The sequence below is a fragment of the Podarcis vaucheri genome (assembly GCF_965113315.1).
Source record: "Podarcis vaucheri genome assembly, chromosome: 5".
NCBI classification, from domain to species: domain Eukaryota; kingdom Metazoa; phylum Chordata; class Lepidosauria; order Squamata; family Lacertidae; genus Podarcis; species Podarcis vaucheri.
The window spans coordinates 2716613-2741259 of NC_138763.1; the positions used below are offsets into that span (position 1 = coordinate 2716613).

The 24647-nt window shown below is 48.4% G+C and overlaps 1 protein-coding gene across 2 annotated transcripts in view; it reads right to left on the reverse strand.

The window, feature by feature from the left end:
* Positions 1-24647, reverse strand: part of TPRG1 (tumor protein p63 regulated 1) — a 45333-nt gene that overhangs the window by 13194 nt on the left and 7492 nt on the right. Inside the window, exons 2-4 of one of the 2 annotated variants that reach the window (XM_082224635.1) lie at positions 23175-23384; positions 21086-21177; positions 14245-14421 (exon numbers count right to left, since the gene is read on the reverse strand). In XM_082224635.1, the coding sequence (XP_082080761.1) occupies positions 14245-14421; positions 21086-21177; positions 23175-23375 (470 nt within the window). In that variant the 5' untranslated portion in view covers positions 23376-23384. Of the gene's footprint in view, positions 1-14244; positions 14422-21085; positions 21178-23174; positions 23442-24647 lie in introns of both variants that reach the window. The other variant, XM_082224636.1, reaches the window with a different exon arrangement.

Consider the following 24647-nt stretch of genomic DNA (forward strand, 5'->3'; position numbering starts at 1 on the left):
AAGGAGGTGGGGTTGCGGGCTTCACGCCCACCCCACATGCGCAGGGGCTGGTTGCAGCCCCCGTGAGACCGAGGGAATCCTGGGCGCGTTGTCCGCCCGGCCAGCCAATCGGGTGGCTGGGGGGCGTGGCCTGCCCTATTTAGGGCTGGCGCAGCCGGGGCTCACCCTCTTTTCGCTGCGCCAGCCATCCCATTTTCCCACCCTCCCTCCCTTTAAGTAGGCTTCTGACTTTGCTATGGTCTTTGGTCGGTCGCCGCAAGGGGCCTGGTCGGAATTTTTCCCAATTGGCAATTTCAGCCAATCGGTTTTTTGCCTACCTCGTAGCAAATCATCACAACTCTTCGGCATTGGCGGTTAGGCATTGGTAAGGAGGGGTTAAGAGGATGTGGGGGGGAGGAAACGCTATCACCTCCCCCCAAAAGCGAAGGGCAGGCCGATAAGGGATTCCGGGGGGCGTGGCCCTGTCCGAAGCCTATGGAGGTGTGGGCCTAAGGCACGCCCCCGAGCGGTGACCCGGGGGAACTCCTAGTTCACGTGCCTCAGCAGGACTCCCCCGTATGGTGTTAACCCTTCAGCAATCAGGCTGGAGCCGGCTAGTCGATAGGACCAATGCTTAAGCCAATACCTCTCATTCCTGAAATCAATAAAGTTGTGGCCTAATTCGCCCATTAACCTTAATACTTGGTGTTCAGTGTCTTTATTTCTCCCTGGTGGGGGGCGGGAACTCGCCACGCAACCACTGGCCTACACTAATGAAACTATGGAACTCTCTGCCACAGGAAGCGGTGCTCACCACCAATTTGGATGGCTTTAAAAAGAGGGTTGGGAAAATCCATGGAGGAGAGGGCTACTGAAGGCTACTGGTCAGAGAGCGCTCTTATGGTCAGATCCTGCTTCCTACAAGTATCTGGTTGGCCACTGTGAGAGCAGGACGCTGGACTAGATGGGCCTTCTTAGATGTAACCCTCTGTTGTCTTTGTCCATGGAGTTTTCTTGGCAGGGATACTGGAGTGGCTTGCCGGTTCCTGCTCCAGGCGGATCACGTTTGGTCAAAACTCTCCACTATGACCTGTTCATCTTGGGTGGCCCTGCACGGCATGGCTCATAGCTTCTCTGAGTTATTCAAGCCCCTTCGCCACAGCAAGGCAGTGATCTATGAAGGACAGATCCTGAAGCTGAGGCTCCAAGACTTTGGCCACCTCATGAGAAGAGAAGACTCCCTGGAAAAGACCCTGATGTTGGGAAAGATGGAGGGCACAAGGAGAAGGGGACGACAGAGGCCGAGATGGTGGGACAGTGTTCTTGAAGCTACCAGCATGAGTTTGACCAAACTGTGGGAGGCAGTGGAAGACAGGAGGGCCTGGCGTGCTCTGGTCCAGGGGGTCACAAAGAGTCAGACACGACTAAACAACAGCAACATGTAACCCTCTGCAGTGCATAATCACAGAAGCACAGATTTACAGAGTTGGAAGGGGCTACGGGGTCATCTAGTACACCCCTTGCAATGCAGGAATCTTTAACCTGATGCCAGACTCGAACCCATGACCCCAAGTTCAAGAGTCTCATGCTCTACTGACTGAGCTACCCCTCACAGCTGAAGAACCCCTGACGCCGGCCATTCTCTCCAGCCTCCCTCTCCTGCCTCTCGCTTCCCTTTTCTCATGCGCTGGTTCTGCCTTGCAGGGCGGTGCAACTCTGAGCAGAGACTACGCCCTTGAAGCGACGCAGCCAAAGACCGGGATAATTACAGTGCTCAGCAGTCCAGTTTACAAGGCAGCCTAAGTGCCGTCCCAAAATCAAAGTGGGAAATGGAAAGAGGGCTTTACTAGCGACTTAGTGAGATATTATTCATGCTTTTGAAGAGCGTTTTCTTTCCTGAGAGAGAGAGGCAAAGCTAGAATTAATGGACCCTTAGGCCCAAAGTATCCTGGCTATGTCTCATTTCCCCTCCCCAATCTTCCTTCCATCTCTCCTGGAAGTTTATTTCTTCACGCAGCACACTGTTGAGCTATGGAACTCTCTCCCACAAGATGCACTGATGGCCATCAAAGTAGATCACTTGAAAAGAGGACTGGGTAAATTCATGGAGGAGAGAGCTATCAGCCACGACAACCATGCCATATTTGGCATGATAAGGGCAACCGTCCACGATTTCCCCTGTCTTCCTGAAAGAGGCCTGTGTCCAATTCCTGCCCTGGGCTTGGTGGTTGTTGCTGCTGCTGCTGCTCTCGTCAACCCTAAGGGCCAGCGTTGCAGACAATGACTTTTGGCGATAATCCCACCAGGATTTTCGAATCTCCTCTTTGTGTTCCTCTAATTACCCGCATGGTTTCAGGAGATAAATCACTTAGGGGAAGCATTTCAGGCTGGGGGTTTGGGGGCTTCCTGCAATGAATCCCCTTTGCGGCAAAATGCATTTCGGAGGACATTCTAATGCGACACTTTAAGCAAACAAACGGGTTTGGGAGTTAAGCAAGTGAGCAGGGACTACTGCTTAACGTGAATCGGCAAGATTGGGGAGGGAAGTCAAAAGTTGTGGGTCCAATAAGTGTGTGTGTGTGTGTGTGTGTGTGTGTGTGTGTGTGTGTGTGGCAGCCTCCCCACATTCCATGCACAAAATCTGACTGTGTTAGCATCTGAATCTTACTTCAAATCTGTAAAGGCCGTCTCCCCCCATCCTCCTCCTCACCAGAGGAAGGCAGGGCTCTTTAGAACAGACCACATGACAGAGTCCCTGGTTCTGGAGGCAGTTGGAGGATGGGTGGTGGCTAACAGATTGAGGTTGAATCCCGACAAGACAGAAGTACTGTTTTGGGGGGACAGGAGGCGGGTGGGTGTGGGGGATTCCCTGCTCCTGAATGGGGCAACTGTGCCCCTGAAGGACAGGTGCGCAGCCTGGGAGTCATTATGGACTTACTGCTGTCCATGGAGGTTCAAGTCAATTCTGTGTCCAGGGCAGCTGTTTATCAGCTCCATCTGGTACACAGGATGAGACCCTCCCTGCCCACGGACTGTCTTGCCAGAGTGGTGCAGGCTCTGGTTATCTCTCGCTTGGACTACTGCAATGCGCTCTATGTGGAGCTACCTTTGAAGGTGACCTGAAACTACAACTAATCCACAATGTGGCAGCTAGACTGGTGACTGGGAGCGGCCGCTGAGACCACATAACACCGGTCTTGAAAGACCTACACTGACTGCCAGTATGTTTCCGAGCACAATTCAAAGTGTTGGTGCTGACCTTCAAAGCCCTAAACAGCCTCAGTCCAGTATACCTGAAGGAGCATCTCCACCCCCATCGTTCAGCCCGGACACTGAGGTCCAGCACCGAGGGCCTTCTGGCAGTTCCTTCACTCCGAGAAGCCAAGTTACAGGGAACCAGGCAGAGGGCCTTCTCGGTAGTGGCACCTGCCCTGTGGAATGCCCCCCCCACCAGATGTCAAAGAGAAAAACAACTACCAGACTTTTAGAAGACACCTGAAGGCAGCCCTGTTTAGGGAAGCTTTTAATGTTTGATGTATTACTGTATTTTAATATTTTGTTGGAAGCTGCCCAGAGTGGCTGGAGAAGCCCAGCCAGATGGCAGGGTATAAATATTATATTATTATATTATATTATATTATATTATATTATATTATATTATATTATATTATATTATATATTAAACAAAGCTAGGATAGTTCACGACACTCATAGATAGGGTTGCAAGAAGGCATCAATGTCTCTTCTGATCTGGGTTGGCCACACACAGCTCTCTTTCAACTCTGCTGCAGTTTGACTTCTGACATAAAAAGCTACCTTATTTGCCTTGCTCCTGTGGTGGAATTGTACACACTTAACTAATGAGCAGCCTGCTGTTCCATTCATTCCTATGCAAAGGAAACACAATGCAAAACTGGAGGGCATAATAAATGACATAGAATCACAGAATTGTAGAACAGGAAGGGACCGTGAGGATTATCTAGTCCAATGAGCAAACGCTGGCCATTTTTGCTCCTCTTTCAGTTGGGATTCTCAGGCATGCCAGCTCATAATCCACCTTAGATTTTGTGACTGGGGTGAGCAGATTCCCCCCTTTCTGTTGTGCTACTGTTCCCTGACTTAGCTCTGCTCTGCAACTTTCAGAGGATGTGGGTGGCGCTGTGGTCTAAACCGCTGAGCCTCTTGGGCTTGCCGATCAGAAGGTCAGCAGTTCGAATGCCCACAACAGGGTGAGCTCCCGCTGCTCTGTCCCAGCTCCTCCCAATCTAGCAGTTCGAAAGCACACCAGTGCAAGTAGATAAATAGGTACCACTGTGGCGGGAAGGTAAACAGTGTTTCCATGCACTCTGGCTTCTGTTGTGCCAGAAGCGGTTTAGTCCTGCCGGCCACATGACTTGGAAAGCTGTCTGTGGACAAACACTGGCTCCCTGGGCCTGAAAGCAAGATGAGCACCACAACCCCACCTTTACCTTTTACCTGCATCTTTGAACCAGCTCTTTGATTAAACCCGGGGACATTCTTTGAGTGCACTTGTGCAGTTTGCTTTGGCTCTACACCTTCTTTCTCTCCCATCCAGGTGAATGACACAGGTAAGCACCTGGTGAAACTGCCCCAAAGAGGAGCCTGGTGTGACACAAGGAGGAGAGAGGACTTGATCTTGCTGGAGATGTTGTGTCCCAGCTGCTGCTACCAGAAACCCAGTATGGCCAACATTGAAGTTTTGTCGGTAATCATAAGAACATCAGAATAGCCAGACTGGGTCAAGGACAGAGGCGGCCAGAGGGTCAAAAAGCCCTGCTCCAAAGGAGGGGAAACGGCCTTTTAAAATTGCCTCCTGAGAGGTACAGAGAAAGTGAGATGGAGTCAGACATCGCCAAGGGACTGATTTGGCATTATCGGGCTGGGCTGGGCTGGCAGGAACACACCAAACCCCTGAAGGGGCAGAAAGCACACCCTAAATAATCAGCATGACTCAGGTGCGAGGAGGGCATTTAACTAGATCCTCTTGGTTGGATGTTTGTTTCTTATTTTAATTCTCAATCTGGAGAGGGGGGGCAATGGGGAGGCTGTAGCACCAAACCCACAAACTTGGCTCCCAGTGGCGTTTTCTCTTCCAACGTGATGGCAGCCATCTGCTTTCCTCCGCTGGGAGACTCGTGCCAGATTGACGAGCAAGACCGGGCACGCTCCAAATGGCATCGCCAATCCAGAACGTCCCGGCTTCTCTCTTCCCTGCACCCCGTCCAACAGAACGGATCCTTGAATCATCACAAAGTGGGGAGGAACCAAAAAAAGCCAACCAGCTCAGCCCCGTCCTCAACACACCAAACCCAGGATGTAATCGAAATTGAAACACGCAGAATATCAGGAGAGCCTGCTAGATCAGGCTGCAGGGCCCATCTTCCCCAACATCCTGTCCTCACAGTGGCCAACCAGATGCCTCAATGAGAAATCTCCAGGATTCGAACACAGCTCCCCACTCCTGTGGTTTTCGCCAACTGGTGTTTGGAAGCCTTTCTGTGTCTGACCATGGCGACACAGCATAGCCATCACAGCCAACAGCCATCAGTGGTATAAATCCACTACAAATGGTCTGTGGTCATTTCACTGACATAGAATCATAGAATCATAGAGTTGGAAGAGACCACAAGGGCCATCGAGTCCAACCCCCTGCCAAGCAGGAAACACCATCAGAGCACTCCTGACATATGGTTGTCAAGCCTCTGCTTAAAGACCTCCAAAGTAGGAGACTCCACCACACTCCTTGGCAGCAAATTCCACTGTCAAACAGCTCTTACTGTCAGGAAGTTCTTCCTAATGTTTAGGTGGAATCTTCTTTCTTGTAGTTTGGATCCATTGCTCCGTGTCCGCTTCTCTGGAGCAGCAGAAAACAACCTTTCTCCCTGCTCTATGTGACATCCTTTTATATATTTGAACATGGCTATCATATCACCCCTTAACCTCCTCTTCTCCAGGCTAAACATGCCCAGCTCCCTTAGCCGTTCCTCATAAGGCATCGTTTCCAGGCCTTTGACCATTTTGGTTGCCCTCCTCTGGACACGTGCCAGTTTGTCAGTGTCCTTCCTGAATTGTGGTGCCCAGAACTGGACACAGTACTCCAGGTGTGGTCTGACCAGAGCAGAATACAGTGGCACTATTACTTCCCTTGATCTAGATGCAATACTCCTATTGATGCAGCCCAGAATTGCATTGGCTTTTTTAGCTGCCGCATCACACTGTTGGCTCATGTCAAGTTTGTGGTCAACCAAGACTCCTAGATCCTTTTCACATGTACTGCTCTCAAGCCAGGTGTCACCCATCTTGTATTTGTGCCTCTCATTTTTTTTGCCCAAGTGCAGTACTTTACATTTCTCCCTGTTAAAATTCATCTTGTTTGTTTTGGCCCAGTTCTCTAATCTGTCAAGGTCGTTTTGAAGTGTGATCCTGTCCTCTGGGGTGTTAGCCACCCCTCCCAGTTTGGTGTCATCTGCAAATTTGATCAGGATGCCCTTGAGTCCATCATCCAAGTCGTTGATAAAGATGTTGAATAAGACCGGGCCCAAGACAGAACCCTGTGGCACCCCACTAGTCACTCTTCTCCAGGATGAAGAGGAACCATTGATGAGCACCCTTTAGGTTCGGTCAGTCAGCCAAGACCCCCACAAAAGCAATAAACCAGTCTGGGGGGCTCTGACACTTCCTTTTCCTAGCTCGAAAACTTCTAACCAAGTTGGGGGCGGCACTCATGTCCACCTTGTGGCCTTCACAATGGGGCATCTGCTGAGCCCCTGTGAGAACAGGATGGTGGATAGAATAGAATAGAATTAGAATTAGAATTTTATTATTATGGTCACAGACCAGTTCCGGCTCACTTACAATATCAGGAAAATCATAAAACACAACAGGAATACATTGAATTGCAATTTGGTATAACAGAGACCACCATGTAAGGATACCACCAGAATAAATGACAGCCAGTTGCCACAAAAAAATGGCAAACTCCAAAAGTTCTTCAGAAGACCACTGACAAAGACTAGACTTCAGCAAAGCCAAAGCCAACTTTAGCCTTCTAACATGGAATATCGCAAGCTGGCCTGAAAAGGCATCTGACCTGTCCTTTGTTAAATTCATCCAAGGTTATGACATCGTATTTTTACAGGAGACATGGAGCACAAGTGAAACACCGTATTTTGCGCTCTATAAGACGCACCAGACCATAAGACGCACCTAGTTTTTGGAAGAGGAAAACAAGAAAAAAAAAATCTGAATCCCAGAAGCCAGGAAAGCAGGACTCCAGCAATTTAGCTCCAGGGACCACACATTTGCTCCATAAGACACACAGACATTTCCCCTTAGTTTTTAAGAGGAAAAACGTGCGAAAAATATGATAGATGTCAACGGTTTTTCCTCATTCTACCTCTCAGGATCACCAAGAATAGAATAGAATCTTAGAACCAGAGAGTTGGAAGGGACCCTGAGGGTCATCTAGTCCAACCCCATGCAAGACAGGAATATGCAGCTGTCCCATACTGGGATCGAACCTGCAACCTTGGCGTTATCAGCGCCATGCTCTTAACAAATGAACTAAGGATGTCTGGGCCTTTGGCCTGATAGGAACTTAAGAGGACCCTATTGGATCAGGCCATAGGGAGCCCATCTCACCAAGCGTCCTGTGGCCGGTCAGATACCCTTCTGGGAAACCCCCAAGCAGAACTGGAGCCCAAGAGCCCTCTCCCCTCCTATGGCACAGGAAACAGTGATGGCCATTGACTTGGATGGCTTGCAAAGAAGATCCATTAAATTCATGGAGGAGGAGGAGAGGGCTATCGATGGCTCTAGCAAGGCTGGTTCTGCTCTGCCCCCACGGATGGAGGCAGCTTCTGAATCCTGCTTTCTGGGGACCACGGGAGGCGAGAGCTGCTCTTGCGCTGGGATCCTGCTTGCTGGTTTCCCATTGGGGTATCTGGTCCTGCTCTGTAAGAATGGGCCTGATCCAACAGATCTCCCTGTGTTCTTATGCTTGCATTGACCCCTGGCTGCAGCCCTCCTGCAGCTGCTGGCACAGGTTGACCCTGGAGCTTTTTGCATCCAAATAGGTCCTCTGGTGACAGCAGTCACGAAATTAAAAGACACCTGCACCTTGGGAGAAAGGCGATGGCAAACCTAGACAGCACCTTAAAAAGCAGAGACATCACCTTGCCAACAAAGGTCCATATAGTTAAAGCTATGGATTTCCCAGTAGTGATGTATGGAAGTGAGAGCTGGACCATAAAGAAGGCTGATCGCCGAAGAAGTGATGCTTTTGAATTATGGTGCTGGAGGAGACTCTTGAGAGTCCCATGGACTGCAAGAAGATCAAACGTATCCATTCTTAAGGGAATCAGCCCTGAGTGTTCACTGGAAGGACAGATCCTGAAGCTGAGGCTCCAAGACTTTGGCCACCTCATGAGAAGAGAAGACTCCCTGGAAAAGACCCTGATGTTGGGAAAGATGGAGGGCACAAGGAGAAGGGGACGACAGGGGACGAGATGGTGGGACAGTGTTCTTGAAGCTACCAGCGTGAGTTTGACCAAACTGCGGGAGGAAGTGGAAGACAGGAGTGCCTGGTGTGCTCTGGTCCAGGGGGTCACGAAGAGTCGGACATGACTAAACGACTCAACAACAAAAGGTCCTCTGTTCCCTAAGCTACAACCTCTTCTCAGTGCTTGGGGCCATCTGAGCATCTCAGGCATGCCCATTAAGTCTTATACAATCTGAGAGCTGTCTCCACGCCAGCCCCAAATCTCTTGCAATGCTATACAGTGGGGTGGAAGACTCTTAGATTGCGCACATGCCATCCTTGGGCCAGCGAGGGTGGGCTAGAGGAAGGACAGGAATCCTCTATCCCTTCCAGCAAACACAAGGACCTCGGCCAGCAAATTCTCCCCGGCCTTAGAATTTGTACTCTCTCCGGGGTGAATATTTAGAGCCCTCAAGGGCAGAGCAAGGAGAAAATGGTTTGACATGTTGCCTGGAAATAACCCTCGGGAGCGCCTTCGTTCTCCTTGCACGCCCCCCTCCCTTGGGGACATCCATCCCTCCTGTAGCCAGAGGGAAGACTGCCCCCTGCTGAAGAACAGAGTGAAACTCAGTTGCAGTCTTGCCTAATCCCCTGTCCAAAAACCAGCAGGCACCCAGCCTTCTCAAGCGCATGAGATCACTAGCCAAGGGCATTTTGGCTCTCCGTGAACAGCATTGCCTCATCCGTGGAATAATGGGTGGTACAGACTTCCCCATACTCTTTGGCTTACAAAATCTCCATTCCCCCCCCAAACACACACACACACACGCACAAAAAGGATAGATTATTCTCTCTGACATAAGCTCATGTGTGAGTTGCCTGCAGCAAACACTCCTTTGCAGGGGTGGGACGCCATCTCTTCTCAAACATGGCAAGTCTGTAGCACAGGTACTGTGCTTGTTCACTGCGCCACTGCGCCAAACTAGGCCTTAATCTACCATGGGGCATGTTGTACATTGTGACTGCAAGCTGGGTCTTGGGAGGGAGAGAAAGAACCCCAAAAATGATTCTAACCAGCTCCAAAGGACTTGTGTGATGACCAAATCTAAGTCTTGGTTTTCTCTCATTTCCGTATTTTCCCAGTCTTAAATTCACTACACTACACCCGTTGGCAATTTATTTATTTTTTATTTTTTTTAGAAAGCAAATTCAAAAGCACATTAGTGCATATTTACAGTAATAGTGTGTACACTAGTTTTGTATAATTGCTATATGCACTTTTTGCAATGCAATTTCCCCTTATCTAATGCTGCTTTCACTAATAGGTGCATTTATGTACGCATTACTTGGTTGGAGAAGTGAACTGCAAAATTCAGAGAAGTGTGGATTTTCAAGGGTGGTTGTGCTTTGTTTCAGAAAGTGTGTAGTCTTGAACCCATCTGTGTTTTATACACTAACACCCATGCCAAGAGAGGCAGACTCTTGTCCCAAGGAATATTCAGAGTGTGCGTGGCCTATCTCAGTCTTAAACCCCTGGGGCAGGATAGGACCATCAGGTTACACCACTGCTGAAAGAGTTGCATTGCCTGCCAGCGAGTTCTGGGGCTAAAGACAAGGTGCTGGTAAAGGTAAAGGTAAAGGTACCCCTGACCATTAGGGCCAGCCGTGGCCGACTCTGGGGTTGTGGCGCTCATCTCGCTTTATTGGCCAAGGGAGCCGGCGTACAGCTTCCAGGTCATGTGGCCAGCAGGACTAAGCCGCTTCTGGCGAACCAGAGCAGCGCATGGAAACGCTGTTTACCTTCCCACCAGAGTGGTACCTATTTATCTACTTGCACTTTGACGTGCTTTCGGACTGCTAGGTTGCCACTATCCAAGGCCCTATATATACCTTGGGAACCAAGGAGAGCCTGCTGGATTAGGCGAAAGAGGGACCATTCTAGTCTGGCATCCTGTTCTCACAGTGGCCAGCCTGATGCCTCAATGGGAAATCCACAAGCAGGATTCAAACACAGCTCTCCCGTTCTCTGATTTCCAGCAACGGATATTCAGAAGCATTGCTGCCTTCCATTGTTCAGGCAGAGCAGAGCCACCCTGTCTAGTACACTGATAGCTTTATCCTTCTTGAATTTATCTAATACATGTAGAGCAGGGGTGGTCAACTTCCAAGAGACTGCGATCTGCTCACAGAGTTAAAAACTGGCAGTGATCTACCCCCTTTTGGGGGGTTCAGGAGCTTTTTTTTAGGAAGGAAAGCCCTGCTTTGGGGGTTCACATAAAAGTTGTTGAGCTTATTTAGGGGAGAGGAAAGCGACGTTGAGCTTTTTTTTAGGAAGGAAAGTCCTGTTTTTGGTGGTTCAGGTCATTTTAGGGCTGCAGGGCAAAGATGTTGAGCCTTTTTTAGGGGAGTCAAAGTTTTTTACAGTAGCTTCTTTGGGGGGAGCCACTGATCGACTGGTGATCTAGCACAGACGTCTAGTGATCTACCGGTAGTTCACAATCTACCTGTTGGACAAGCATGGATTTGAGACCCACCGTGGGCAAAAAGATTTCTGCATTGCAGGGGCTTGGGCGAGGAGACCCTCATGGCCCCTTCCAACAGTTCTACAATTCTATGAATTTCCTTCTTTTCCAGAAGCCCTGCCTCTAAACAATCTCCAGGTGCTGGGCAGATCTGCAAACCACTCTCCCTTTGGAACCCATTTCCAGGTATGGGAGAGTCACTGCAAGGTCACTCGTGAGAGGAGGCCAAATGTTTGAATAAGTTAATCTCTGCAGCATTCAGCGCTCTGCAGGTGTGCCAAGCGGACTGCTTCCGTCTCCATTATGTGAACAGGATGCCTTCTTCCCCTCTTACCTTAGCACAACACGGCCACAACAACCCCACCAGCTTGGCCTCGCCACTCGGAAACCAAGTTTGGGCACGTCCCGAGGAGAGTCAGTAAGAGGAGCCTGACTTTGGCATGCGGTGGGCAGAGCAATTTGGGAACAGTGACCTCAAGCCAATTCTCTCTCTCCCTCCCCTCCTTTCCACCAGCCCAAGGAAGCGAGAGATGGCTGGCATGGGGAGGGCGATTTTGCACAGCACTTGGGAAACGTAGCTTAACTGGAACCCACAGCTCAACTGGCCAGGAGTCTCAGGCCCCCTTTTGCTATATTAAACTGGAAGATCCTTGGGGCAGGGAATCAGTCTTCTGGGAGCATGTTAGTCTGTAAAGTGCAGCACCTGGTAATTGCTTTCTGGAAAGAGCATTATTTGTATGCTTGCATTTTTGTTTGGTAAGCTGTTTCAAGCAACTTGTTTCTAGAGGGGGAAAGTTTATTCGTAAACAGATATGAATATATTAATGTCCACCAACAATTCTGGAATATTAAAACCAGAACTTTCTCCTAGCACATGAACCTGATTCTGCCTATTTCTTGGGGAGAGGCTACATTCCACATTGCACTATTATCAAACTATTATTATTATTATTTCCGTTGTACCTTGGAAGTCGAACAGAATCTGTCCGACTTCCAAACATTTGAAAACCAAATCACAGCTTCTGACTGGCCGCAGAAAGCTCCTGCAGCCAATCAGAAGCTGAGGAAACCTCGTCGGACGTTCAGCTTCCAAAACTAGTTTGCAAACTGGAGCAGTCACTTCCGACGTTCAGGAGCCAAAACGTTCAGGAACTAAGCTGTTTGAAAACTAAGGTATGAGACTGTATTATTATAACAACTTGTCATGTGCTTTGGATAACTCAGTTGGTTAGAGTGTGGTGCTGATAACACCAAGGTTGTAGGTTTGATTCCTGTATGGGAAAGCTGCATATTACCTAATTACGACTAAGTGACTTACATTTAAAATGTAAGACCCTAATAAGAGCCTGCTGGGTCAGGCCAGGGGACCCTCCAGTCCAGCACCCTGTTCTCTCAGCACCCAACCAGATGCCTGCAGGAAACCCCCTAGCAGGATTTGAACACAGGAGCCCTCTCCCATCCCGGGGCTTCCAGGAAATGATAGTCCTCTCCTCCATCAATTTGTCCAATCCTCTCTTAAAGCCCTCCAAGTAGCACTCCCCAGGCAGGAGGGTAAAAGCAGAGTCTTGTTTGTGCACTTGAAGATGTGCTGTGTCCCCCTGAAGAGTGCAGAGTGCAGAGACTTGCTCAAAACTGGGCATCTTCTGCGAGAGAGGATTGCCCCCCAGATGCACACAGCAAAACGAAGCCTGGCATTTTTAAAACAAACAGGAAAGGAGGGGCCTTTTCAAACTGGGAAATGAAAAGAGCAGCCTGCAAAAATCACAAGGCGTTGGGTGTTGGAAGCGAAGGTAAGAAGCCTCTTCCACGACTGGAATGTGTGCTGTGTTCAAACTTGTCCGTGCCATTCACATGCAGCCATTCATAAGAACCTCGGCAATTATTTTCTTAAGGACCGTGTGTTATGATGAAGATTATCTTTTTAATATATATTTTAAAATCAAACCTCGTGATGCCTGGAACGGCGTATAATTACCGCATAACCCTAAACCCAGAAAACGTTGGGAGTGGAGCCTAGGAGAGTCTGCCCCACCAAAGTCTCCCTCCTCTTTTGCCAGGTCCATTTGCTTCGCTCACCGCTGGGTCTCCTTCGCTGGAACAGGGGAGTTTTGCCAGCTGCGTAGTCTCTCCAGAGGGAGCCTTTAACAAGGGAGCTGGAGGAGGCTCAGGGAAGGGCAACCAAATTGATTGAAGGGATGGAGAAACTCCCCACCAAGAGGAACGGCTGCAACATTTGGGGCTTTTCAGTTTAGAGAAAAGGCCGGGCGGAGGAGACATGCAATGGGCATCCAGTGAAGAAGGATGCTGGAAGATTTAGGACAGATAAAAGGAAGTCCTTCTTCATAGGCCTCTCCTGGTCTGCCCCGCGGAGGACCTTAAGGTCCACAAATGCAACATTTTGGAGGTCCCAGGTCTCAAGGTGGTTAGATTGGTCTCAACTAGAATCATAGAATCATAGAATCATAGAATCATAGAGTTGGAAGAGACCACAAGGGCCATCGAGTCCAACCCCCTGCCAAGCAGGAAATACCATCAGAGCACTCCTGACATATGGTTGTCAAGCCTCTGCTTAAAGACCTCCAAAGTAGGAGACTCCACCACACTCCTTGGCAGCAAATTCCACTGTCAAATAGCTCTTACTGTCAGGAAGTTCTTCCTAATGTTTAGGTGGAATCTTCTTTCTTGTACTTTGGATCCATTGCTCCGTGTCCGCTTCTCTGGAGCAGCAGAAAACAACCTTTCTCCCTCCTCTAGGTGACATCCTTTTATATATTTGAACATGGCTATCATATCACCCCTTAACCTCCTCTTCTCCAGGCTAAACATGCCCAGCTCCCTTAGCCGTTCCTCATAAGGCATCGTTTCCAGGCCTTTGACCATTTTGGTTGCCCTCCTCTGGACACGTTCCAGTTTGTCAGTGTCCTTCTTGAACTGTGGTGCCCAGAACTGGACACAGTACTCCAGGTGAGGTCTGACCAGAGCAGAATACAGTGGCACTATTACTTCCCTTGATCTAGATGCTATACTCCTATGGATGCAGCCCAGAATTGCATTGGCTTTTTTAGCTGCCGCGTCACACTGTTGGCTCATGTCAAGTCCCTTCCAGCTTTACGATTCTGTGATTCCATGAACATTCAGGCTCCATTTCAGCAGTGAATATCAAAAGCAGGTTGGAGCCATCACAACCTCCTCCCTCCCCCCCCCCGAATAATCACGCTGACCACCTGCAGGTGTGTGCCTCACCTGTCCAAGGACTTCTCAGGAAAGGTGAAAGGGCCCAGGCAGATGCGGTTGATGTAGCTGAGGGGTACTCTCTGCAGCTCCAAGCACTTGAGCATGATGAAGTCGTATTTGCAGACCAGGAGGGCGGAGTCTGTGATGACCACGACACGCTCCTTCTCGTTGTTCCAGTGGTCTATCCTGGAGCAGGGCAAAGAAAGGAGACCCAGCAAAGTTCATTTATATAATAAAGTTTATATACCACTATAACAGAGGAGAAAACCTCAAAGCGGTTTGCAAAACAAGATAATGCAATAAATTTTAGAAAATGCCACCATGTTTGAAAACGTACAGAAAACTAGAACCGCAATAGAACAGGTGAAAACAAATTAAAATTCCCTCAAACTTTCTCAGTGTGGGTAGGCTTGCCCAAATAAGAATGTCTTCAGTCCAAAAAGCATGCAGTGAAGGTGCAATGAAGGTGTCAATAAGCAGGGAGTTTCAAAGTGTTGCCAAAGTGCCAATTCCATCACTCCAGGTGCTCAGGTAGGAGCATATGGGGTAAGACGATCTCACAGGTAGACTGGTCCCAAGTAGTGAAGGGTTTTGTATACTAATAGTAACGCCTTGTTTTTTAGTTTTAGATGCTTTATTGGTTTTTTAAAAAGCAAACAAAAGTTTGTCCTGAGAAATAAAATCGGTAATAAGTGTTACATCCAATCACAATAAATTCTTCTTTCTTCTATAATGACTTCCTGTCACAACACCATGCATCTACTACTTATCTTGTTCATTTTGTTGTTGTTGTTGTTGTTTAGTCGTGTCTGCCTCTTCATGACCCCCTGGACCAGAGCACGCCAGGCACTCCTGTCTTCCGATGCCTCCTGCAGTTTGGTCAAACTCATGCTGGTAGCTTCGAGAACACTGTCCAACCATCTCGTCCTCTGTCATCCCCTTCTCCTTGTGCCCTCCATCTTTCCCAACATCAGGGTCTTTTCCAGGGAGTTTTTTCTTCTCATGAGGTGGCCAAAGTATTGGAGCCTCAGCTTCAGGATCTGTCCTTCCAGTGAGCACTCAGGGCTGATTTCCTTCAGAATGGAGAGGTTGGATCTTCTTGCAGTCCATGGGACTCTCAAGAGTCTCCTCCAGCACCAGAATTCAAAAGCATGAATCCTTCAAGAGCCAGTGTAGTGTAGTGGTTCAGAGTGGTGGATTCGTGATGTGGTGAACCAGGTTTGCTTCCTCGCTCCTCCACATGCAGCTGCTGGGTGACCTTGGGCTAGTAACACTTCTCTGAAGTCTCTCAGCCTCACTCACCTCACAGAGTGTTTGTTGTGGGGGAGGAAGGGAAAGGAGAATGTTAGCCGCTTTGAGACTCCTTCGGGTAGTAATAAAGCGGGATATCAAATCCAAACTCTTCTTCGGCGATCAGCCTTCTTTGTGGTCCAGCTCTCACTTCCATACATCACTACTGGGAAAACCATAGCTTTAACTATACGGACCTTTGTTGGCAAGGTGATGTCTCTGCTTTTTAAGATGCTGTCTAGGTTTGTCATTGCTTTTCTCCCAAGAAGCAGGCGTCTTTTAATTTCGTGACTGCTGTCACCATCTGCAGTGATCATGGAGCCCAAGAAAGTAAAATCTCTCACTGCCTCCATTTCTTCCCCTTCTATTTGCCAAGAGGTGATGGGCCCAGTGGCCATGATCTTCGTTTTTTTGATGTTGAGCTTCAGACCATATTTTGCGCTCTCCTCTTTCACCCTCATTCAAAGGTTCTTTAATTCCTCCTCACTTTATTCCATCAAGGTTGTGTCATCTGCCTATCTGAGGTTGTTGATATTTCTCCTGGCAATCTTAATTCCAGATTGGGATTCATCCAGTCCAGCCTTTTGCATGATGCATATAAGTCAAATAAGCTGGGGCTTAATATACAGCCTTGCCGTACTCCTTCCCCAATTTTGAACCAATCAGTTGTTCCATATACCTTTGTTAATTTTCATTACTAACATTATTCTATAAATGTCCACATAATCACAGAAGTCATTCAAGGCCTGCCGTTGACGTCATATTACTACAGTATTCCTTAAGGTATTTTTTTGTACATGTCCCCTTTTTTTATAAATGTTTGAGCGTTATGACCTCTCAGTTTCCCTGTCACTTTTGCCAATTCAACGTACAACAGTTTCTAATTGTAACACCGTGATCTCGGGCCAGCAGCAGATCTCTGAGCCCAAGTGTTCCATTCTGCCAAGGCCTCCCTCCTGTCAGCAATCGTGCTGCAGCATTCTGCACTGACTGCAGCTTCTGGATCAATCCCAAGGGAAGCCCCAGATGGAGAGCGTTGCGGCAATCCAGTAACCAATGCTCAAACTACGGTGGCCAGGCTCTCTCGGTCCAGGAATGGCCCTAGGTGTCAACGCAGTCCCGGTTGAACTTTGGCAGACCGAAGGAAGGAATGAGCTGTTAACATAGAATCACTGAATCTTTGAGTGGGGAGCGACCTCTCAAGGGTCATCTAGTCCAACCCGCTGCAACGCATGGGAAAGGGGGATCTCAGAACAGCAGCATTTAGGTTTGTGTGTTGTTTGGGGGAGTCTGAGTTAGGAAAGCTCACACAAAAAGAGGAGGCAAACTGAATTTCCTTCCCCCTCCTTGGTTGCACCAGGCTGGCAAATGGTGCCTTCCGGGCTCTGCGAAAACCATCTCCTCTTGCAAAATCTTTTAAATTTGATATAGCGGAAGAGATCTTTCATTCTGCATAATTAGCATTATCAGAAACAAATTTGCCAATTTGTGTCAGGAGTTCTGAGTTCCAACGTGATTTTCCATTGGAGATTTCTAAGCAGAGGTTGGGTGATTATTCAGGGATCATTCAGCTGTGATTTCTGTGTTGCTGGGCGTTGGACTAGATAAGCCTTAGGGCCCCTTCCAATGCCAAGATTCTGCGATTCTGTGTTCATGAATCCATTCTTTTTTTGCACCATCTAGAAAACCTTCACACCCCTGCCTCATTCACAAGGTCTTCATTCCTTCTTCTTTCTTTAAATGCTTTATTGGTTGAAAACTTTATAACAGAAATATGCAATAGAAGTTATAGGCAAAATAAGAAATGAAAAATGAACCATTATTCATTCTTTTACTAATACTTGGTTTGCACATCCATTTGTGATTAAATTTGACAAGACCTCCAATCTTCCCCTTGTGTTCCCGAATTAAGTTCCTTAAATACACGCTTAAGCTTTACTTTCTCTATGTTATTTGACTTATATAAATTTAATTTTATAAAATTATCCTACTTACACAACGAACCTCAATCAAGACCTAGAATCATAGAATCATAGAATCATAGAATCATAGAGTTGGAAGAGACCACAAGGGCCATCGAGTCCAACCCCCTGCCAAGCAGGAAACACCATCAGAGCACTCCTGACATATGGTTGTCAAGCCTCTGCTTAAAGACCTCTAAAGTAGGAGACTCCACCACACTCCTTGGCAGCAAATTCCACTGTCGAACAGCTCTTACTGTCAGGAAGTTCTTCCTAATGTTTAGGTGGAATCTTCTTTCTTGTAGTTTGGATCCATTGCTCCGTGTCCGCTTCTCTGGAGCAGCAGAAAACAACCTTTCTCCCTCCTCTATGTGACATCCTTTTATATATTTGAACATGGCTATCATATCACCCCTTAACCTCCTCTTCTGCAGGCTAAACATGCCCAGCTCCCTTAGCCGTTCCTCATAAGGCATCGTTTCCAGGCCTTTGACCATTTTGGTTGCCCTCTTCTGGACACGTTCCAGTTTGTCAGTGTCCCTCTTGAGTTGTGGTGCCCAGAACTGGACACAGTACTCCAGGTGTGGTCTGACCAGAGCAGAATACAGTGGCACTATTACTTCCCTTGATCTAGATGCTATACTCCTATTGATGCAGCCCAGAATTGCATTGGCTTTTTTAGCTGCCGCGTCACACTGTTGGCTCATGTCAAGTTTGTGGTCAACCAAGACTCATGTTGGCTCATGTCAAGTTTGTGGTCAACCAAGACACCTGCCAAAGGATTGATCTTTTGACAGTGTTTTTTCACATATACTCTGCATATATCCCACTCTCTGATAAATTTTTCATTCCAGACTGAAAAACAATCTCCGTGCTGGATAATCAATTATCCCGAACCCCCGTGGATGTTTTTTTAAACCACAACATTCCTGTTTAGACAAACTACAAAGATGCTTAGAAAATTCGTGTGAATTTTAATCTAGTTTAGCATTTTCCATTTTTTGTATATTTTAAAGTATCGTTGCCAGTTTTTCTTGATTTCCTTGTTTTATCTTTGAAGTTGGTGTTTTTCCTCTTTACAATCAAGAAGTGTGTCAGTTTTGTGAAATAAATAAAATAAACGATATATGCGAGAATTCAGGCTTCACCCACCAGGGGGCAGTATTGAAACTGCAAAAAAGCAAATCCTGGTCAAATGATTCACCAGGTATCTATACCATATACGATTCTTTTTATAGCTCCTTATAGGCAACTGTTTGAGATTTGCATGGCTTATAATTACATGGTCTCCGGAGAAAACAACATCTGCCAAGGTGTTCCTTCCAATCGCCATGCGTTGCCTTGAGGGATGGGTTGCTGTTCAGCGGCAACCGAGAAATTGTAATTAAAGCCACAACTTTGAGGACTTTTGCAGGAAGCATAAGGAGATTTTTTAAGTCAGGAGGGATTGCTATTATTTATATATACAACCCTGTCAGTTTGCATAGCTCTCTCCATAGCAACAGAAAAAATATCCACTATAATCTAAAAGAAAAATAGGTAATGGTGTGCAGGGGAAGATGTCCGGGGGGGGGAGGGGGTGTTTGAAATGGTTGCAAAGCATGAGGAAATCAATGCAGTGACCCCACAGGTCTTATAACTAACAGACAGGTCTCTGCCCCAACCAGCTTACAAACAGTGTTTGTAGATTGGGAAGGGCTCAGTGGGAGTGCAATTTGGGGGCGAGTGGAAACAGGACCCCAAAATTCTCTACCCGCCTGATTTTCAGGAGGCAAAATTGAGGGTGCCATTTTGCGGACTAGTTCTGCAGCGGCAGCAGCAGGAAGAGAAGATTCTGGAAGGGTTAGAAAATGGAAGAGGGAAATTCTACACAGAATTCTCTTCTGAAAACCTTTGGCCGAAAGAAATAAGATTGTTAGTTTCCTAGAACCATAAGACGACACCTAGTTTGGTAGGGGATTTAACCTAAGGGAATTATTATTATTATTATTATTATTATTATTATTATTATTATTATTATTATTATTATATCCATGCCAACACGACCTTGCTAGGGGCCTCTCGGGACTTCGTGGAAAGCATGGCCTCCATTGGGCTGTCCCTGAATAGGTTTGGCCCAACTGATAGTCGCGGACAAGCCTTAGACCTGGTTTTACCTCTATTGATGTTTGTGATCTGACACTAAGTAAAAGCGAGACGAAAGAAGTGCCATGGCCAGATCACTTCCTGGTGCAACTGGACTTCTCCGTGACCCTTCCCCTCTGCAGGGAGGTGGGACCGATTCGGATGGTCCGCCCCCGCCACTTAATGGATCCAAATGGTTTCCAGAGAGTGGTAGGGGATGCTTTATCCCAAGTTGATGGCCTTTCAGCTGGTTCCCTGGTGGCCCGCTGGAATACAGAGTTAACCAGGGCTATTGACTGTCTGGCTCCGAAGCGCCCTCTCCGATTGCATGGAGAACGGACAGCTCCGTGGTTTTCCACGGATCTGAGGGCAATGAAACAATCGTTGAGACGGCTAGAGCGCCGGTGGTGGAAAACTCATTTTGAATCGGACCGGATACGGGTTAGAGCTCAACGTTGAGCCTACCAAGTGGCGATAGCGATGGTGAAGAGGACCTTTTTCACTGCCTCTTTTGTATCTGCAGAAAATAGCAGCAGGAGACTCTTTCAGGTGGTTCGCAATTTAACAGAACCACCTTTGCCACTGGGGTCTGGTAAAGACCCCAAGATCTCCTGCAAGTATTTTGCAAAGTTCTTTGCAGATAAAATTGCTCAAATTCAGAAGGAGGCAGACTTTGCCTTGTTAACAGGATCGGAGTGGGGAAATGTCAGAGCGCTGTCTAATCAGGCTGTCTAATCAATTTCTACCTGTTACCTTCCTCTTCCCTCCCCATCCCTTTCCCCTTGTGTGTTGTGTCCCTTTAGATCAGGGGCCGGCAAACCTTTGGAGCAGGGGGCCGGTCCACTGTCCCTCAGACTTTGGGGGGGGCAGAGTACCGGGATCTGCCCGTACTCCCATTCCTTCATGAGGTGGGCTCCGGCACAGCTTTTCATTCGTTGAGCCGCTGCGCAGCCGCCAGCCACCCATTGGCCAGGGCCTCACACAGCTTTGCAGGCGATTGGCCGTGACTGGTGCCCGCCTTTGCTCGCACTTCAAGTAGGACATTTTAATGTATTTTTAATCTTTGCTGGAAGCCGCCCAGAGTAGCTGGGGAAACCCAGCCAGATGAGTGGGGTACAAATAATAAATTATTATTATTATTATTATTACTATTACTATTATTAAGGGAGGAGGCACCACTGCAGTGCGTGAGAGGGAGGGGGGAAATGGCAGTGCTGGGGAAAAATGGCAGCTGGGAAAAAAAGAGGGGGGGGAAAGAACAGAACCCCATTCCCCAAACTGATCCACGGGCCAGATCCTGAAGGCAATTGGGCCAGATCCGGCCCACGGACCTAAGTTTGCCGACCCCTGCTTTAGATTGCAAGCTTGTGGGCAGAGACTGTCATGTTTTGATTGCACATAAGCCACTCTGGAAGCTGAAAAACGGGACAAAGATGCTTCGAATAAATATAAATAAATAAGGAAGAGAGGCGTACTCAGCCAGAAGCCAGAAGCTGTGGGCCGTTTCCCCCATGTTCGCTGTCACATGGGCCCTGAGGTCATCCATGGCTTGATCAAAGGCTCCAGGCTGAAGAACAAAAGGAGAGAGGAGATCACAGGAGAGAAGGAACAGAGGGAAATCATGCACAGGGAAAGAACAGGCATGGCCTGGTCTTTGTGCACCGTCGTAACCATTGAAGAAGAAGCGTTGAGCATTAACCAGAAACTCCAACTGAGGGCATGTCCCAGGGTGGGTGACAACCATTGTAAATTAAAAAACAAAACAGCTCAGTATAGTCCACACTGACTCACTATAAGGCAGCTTCCTATCTTCCTGGCTGAAAAAATATTCCTCACCCCGTCTTAAAAGGTAAAGGGACCCCTGACCGTTAGGTCCAGTCGTGGCCTACTCTGGGGTTGCGGCGCTCATCTCGCTTTATTGGCCGAGGGAGCCGGCGTACAGGTTCCGGGTCATGTGGCCAGCAGGACTAAGCCGCTTCTGGCACACCAGAGCAGTGCATGGAAATGCCGTTTACCTTTCCGCTGGAGCGGTACCTATTTATCTACTTGCACTTTGATGTGCTTTAGAACTGCTAGGTGGGCAGGAGCAGGGACCGAGCAACGGGAGCTCACCCCGTCGTGGGGATTTGAACCGCCGACCTTCTGATAGGCAAGCCCTAGGCTCTGTGGTTTAACCCACAGCACCACCCGCGTCCCTCCAACCCTGCATTAACTGCATAGCAAAGATCTCGGGCCTCTGCCCTGGCTTCAAAATTCTACACACAGTGGATCATGGGTAGACTGTTAAAGCCACTTCTGAGCTGGAGAGGAGGTGGGGTTGCGCCCCCGCGATACCTGGGGAATCCTTGGACGTGTCATCCCCTGGCCAGCCAATCGGCTGGTCCAGGAGGGGTGGCCCCTCCTATTTAGGGCTGGCATGGCCAAGGATCTCCCTCTTTCAACGCTCCAGCTGATCGTGTTTTCCCACCCCTCCCACCCAGGTTAGGTTAGGCTCTCTGGCCTTGCTATGGACTTTGGTTGGTCGCCATTAAGGGGCCTGGTAGGAATTTTTCCACTTGGCAAATTGGCACCAGCCACTTGGTTTTCCGCCTGCCTCGTAGCAAATCGTAACAACTTTCTGGGTATTGGCGGTTAGGCATTGGTATTGTTCTGTAGATGGAAGAGGGGAGGTAGCGCCATCACCTTCCCCCCAAATCGAAGGGTAGTCCGGTAAAGGATTCCGGGGGGCATGGCCTTGCCCTAAGCCTATGGAGGTGAGGGCCTACGGCACGCCCCCGAGCGGTGACCCCGGGGGAGCTCCTAGTTGATGTGCATCAGCAGGACTCCCCCTACTGGTGGTTAACCCTTGCCAGTCTTCAAGCAAGCAGGCTGAAGCCGGTTAGTTGATAGGACCAATGCCTAAGCCAATACAGTGGTGCTCCGCAAGACGAATGCCTCGCAAGACGGAAAACTCGCTGGACGAAAGAGTTTTCCGTTTTGGAGGTGCTTCGCAAAACGAATCTCCTATGGGCTTGCTTCGCAAGACGAAAATGTCTTGCGAGTTCCTGCGGGGGTTTTTTCCTCCCCCCCTTTTTCTAAGCCGCTAAGCCGCTTATCAGCTGATCTGATAAGCTGATAAGATGCTAAAAGCCGCTAATAGCGCTAATCCGCTAATCCGTCAATGGGCTTGCTTCGCAAGATGAAAAAACTGCTAGACGAAGAGAATCACAGAACGAATTCTTTTCGTCTTGCGAGGCACCACTGTACCGCTCAATTTCTGTAATCAATAAAGTTGTGGCCTAATTTGACCCATTAACCTAAAATTCTGGTGTCCCGTGTCTTTATTTCCGAGGGGGGAGGCAGGAACTCGCCACGCAACCCACCTGCCCCACCCGCCCCCCTGCAAAAAAAAAGGATACCATGTACAAGGGAAAGAGGCCCACCTCTGAAACGGAGGGCTCTTTCCTGCATTGCAGAGGGTTGGAATAGATGACCCTCGGGGTCCCTTCCCACTCGACGATTCCATTCCGTGCCTTTTCTTGCAGGACCCGCAACCCCTCCCAGAAATGAAAAGGGTCGACTCACCCTTGTGGCAAAGTATTTCCTTGAATCGTAGGGGTCGGCGTGAGGGCGCGGGTAGAGCATGGTCTTGGGAGCAGACGGCGGGAAGAATCCTGAATCCGGTTCCTGCGCGGTTCCAGCACCGGGATTTCCCTTGCTCTTCTCTTCCAGATCCTGTTGCATCTCCACTGTTTTGAATTCTTGGTAGTTTCCACTGCCTGACATTCCAGCCGCCTTCGAAGCAAGCAGAGGCACCCAAAGGGTTAACACAGCAGCTTGCCCTTTGCCCACCTGCGCCTCTAACAGATGCAGCTTAGGTCCAGATAGGACGACCAAGTTCCTTCATACATACCTGCCCAGGGCTGTGAAATCCTTGGGGGGGGGGACGCCCTTCTCTCCACCCCACCCCCCTCACAGGCATGCTGGGTGGGGACACGGGTGGAACTTGGGAACTCCCTTCCTAGAGATATGAGATTGGCTGCCTCCTTCTTGCACTTATGCCAAGAGGCTTTGGGAAACTGACCGCTTTTAATGAACGGGCTTGTTATGTACTGAGTTGAATAGGATCCATAATGCAGCAGTCTGATTGGCCCTAGAACAATAGGATCTAGAGTGCAGCAGTCTGATTGGTCCCAGAACAATAGGATTCAGAATGCAGCAGTCTGATTGGTTCTAGAACAGTAGGATTCAGAATGCAGCAGTCTGATTGGTCCTAGAACAATAGGATTCAGAATGCAGCAGTCTGATTGGTCCTAGAACAATAGGATCCAGAATGCAGCAGTCTGATTGGTCCTAGAACAATAGGATTCAGAATGCAGCAGTCTGATTGGTCCTAGAACAATAGGATTCAGAATGCAGCAGTCTGATTGGTCCTAGAACAATAGGATTCAGAATGCAGCAGTCTGATTGGCCCTAGAACAATAGGATTCAGAATGCAGCAGTCTGATTGGTCCTAGAACAATAGGATTCAGAATGCAGCAGTCTGATTGGCCCTAGAACAATAGGATTCAGAATGCAGCAGTCTGATTGGTCCTAGAACAATAGGGTCCAGAATGCAGCAGTCTGATTGGTCCTAGAACAATAGGATTCAGAATGCAGCAGTCTGATTGGTCCTAGAACAGTAGGATTCAGAATGCAGCAGTCTGACTGGTCCTAGAACAATAGGATTCAGAATGCAGCAGTCTGATTGGTCCAGAACAATAGGATCCAGAATGCAGCAGTCTGATTGGTCCTAGAACAGTAGGATTCAGAATGCAGCAGTCTGATTGGTCCTAGAACAATAGGATCCAGAATGCAGCAGTCTGATTGGTCCAGAACAATAGGATTCAGAATGCAGCAGTCTGACTGGTCCTAGAACAATAGGATTCAGAATGCAGCAGTCTGATTGGTCCAGAACAATAGGATCCAGAATGCAGCAGTCTGATTGGTCCTAGAACAATAGGATTCAGAATGCAGCAGTCTGATTGGTCCTAGAACGATAGGCTCCAGAATGCAGCA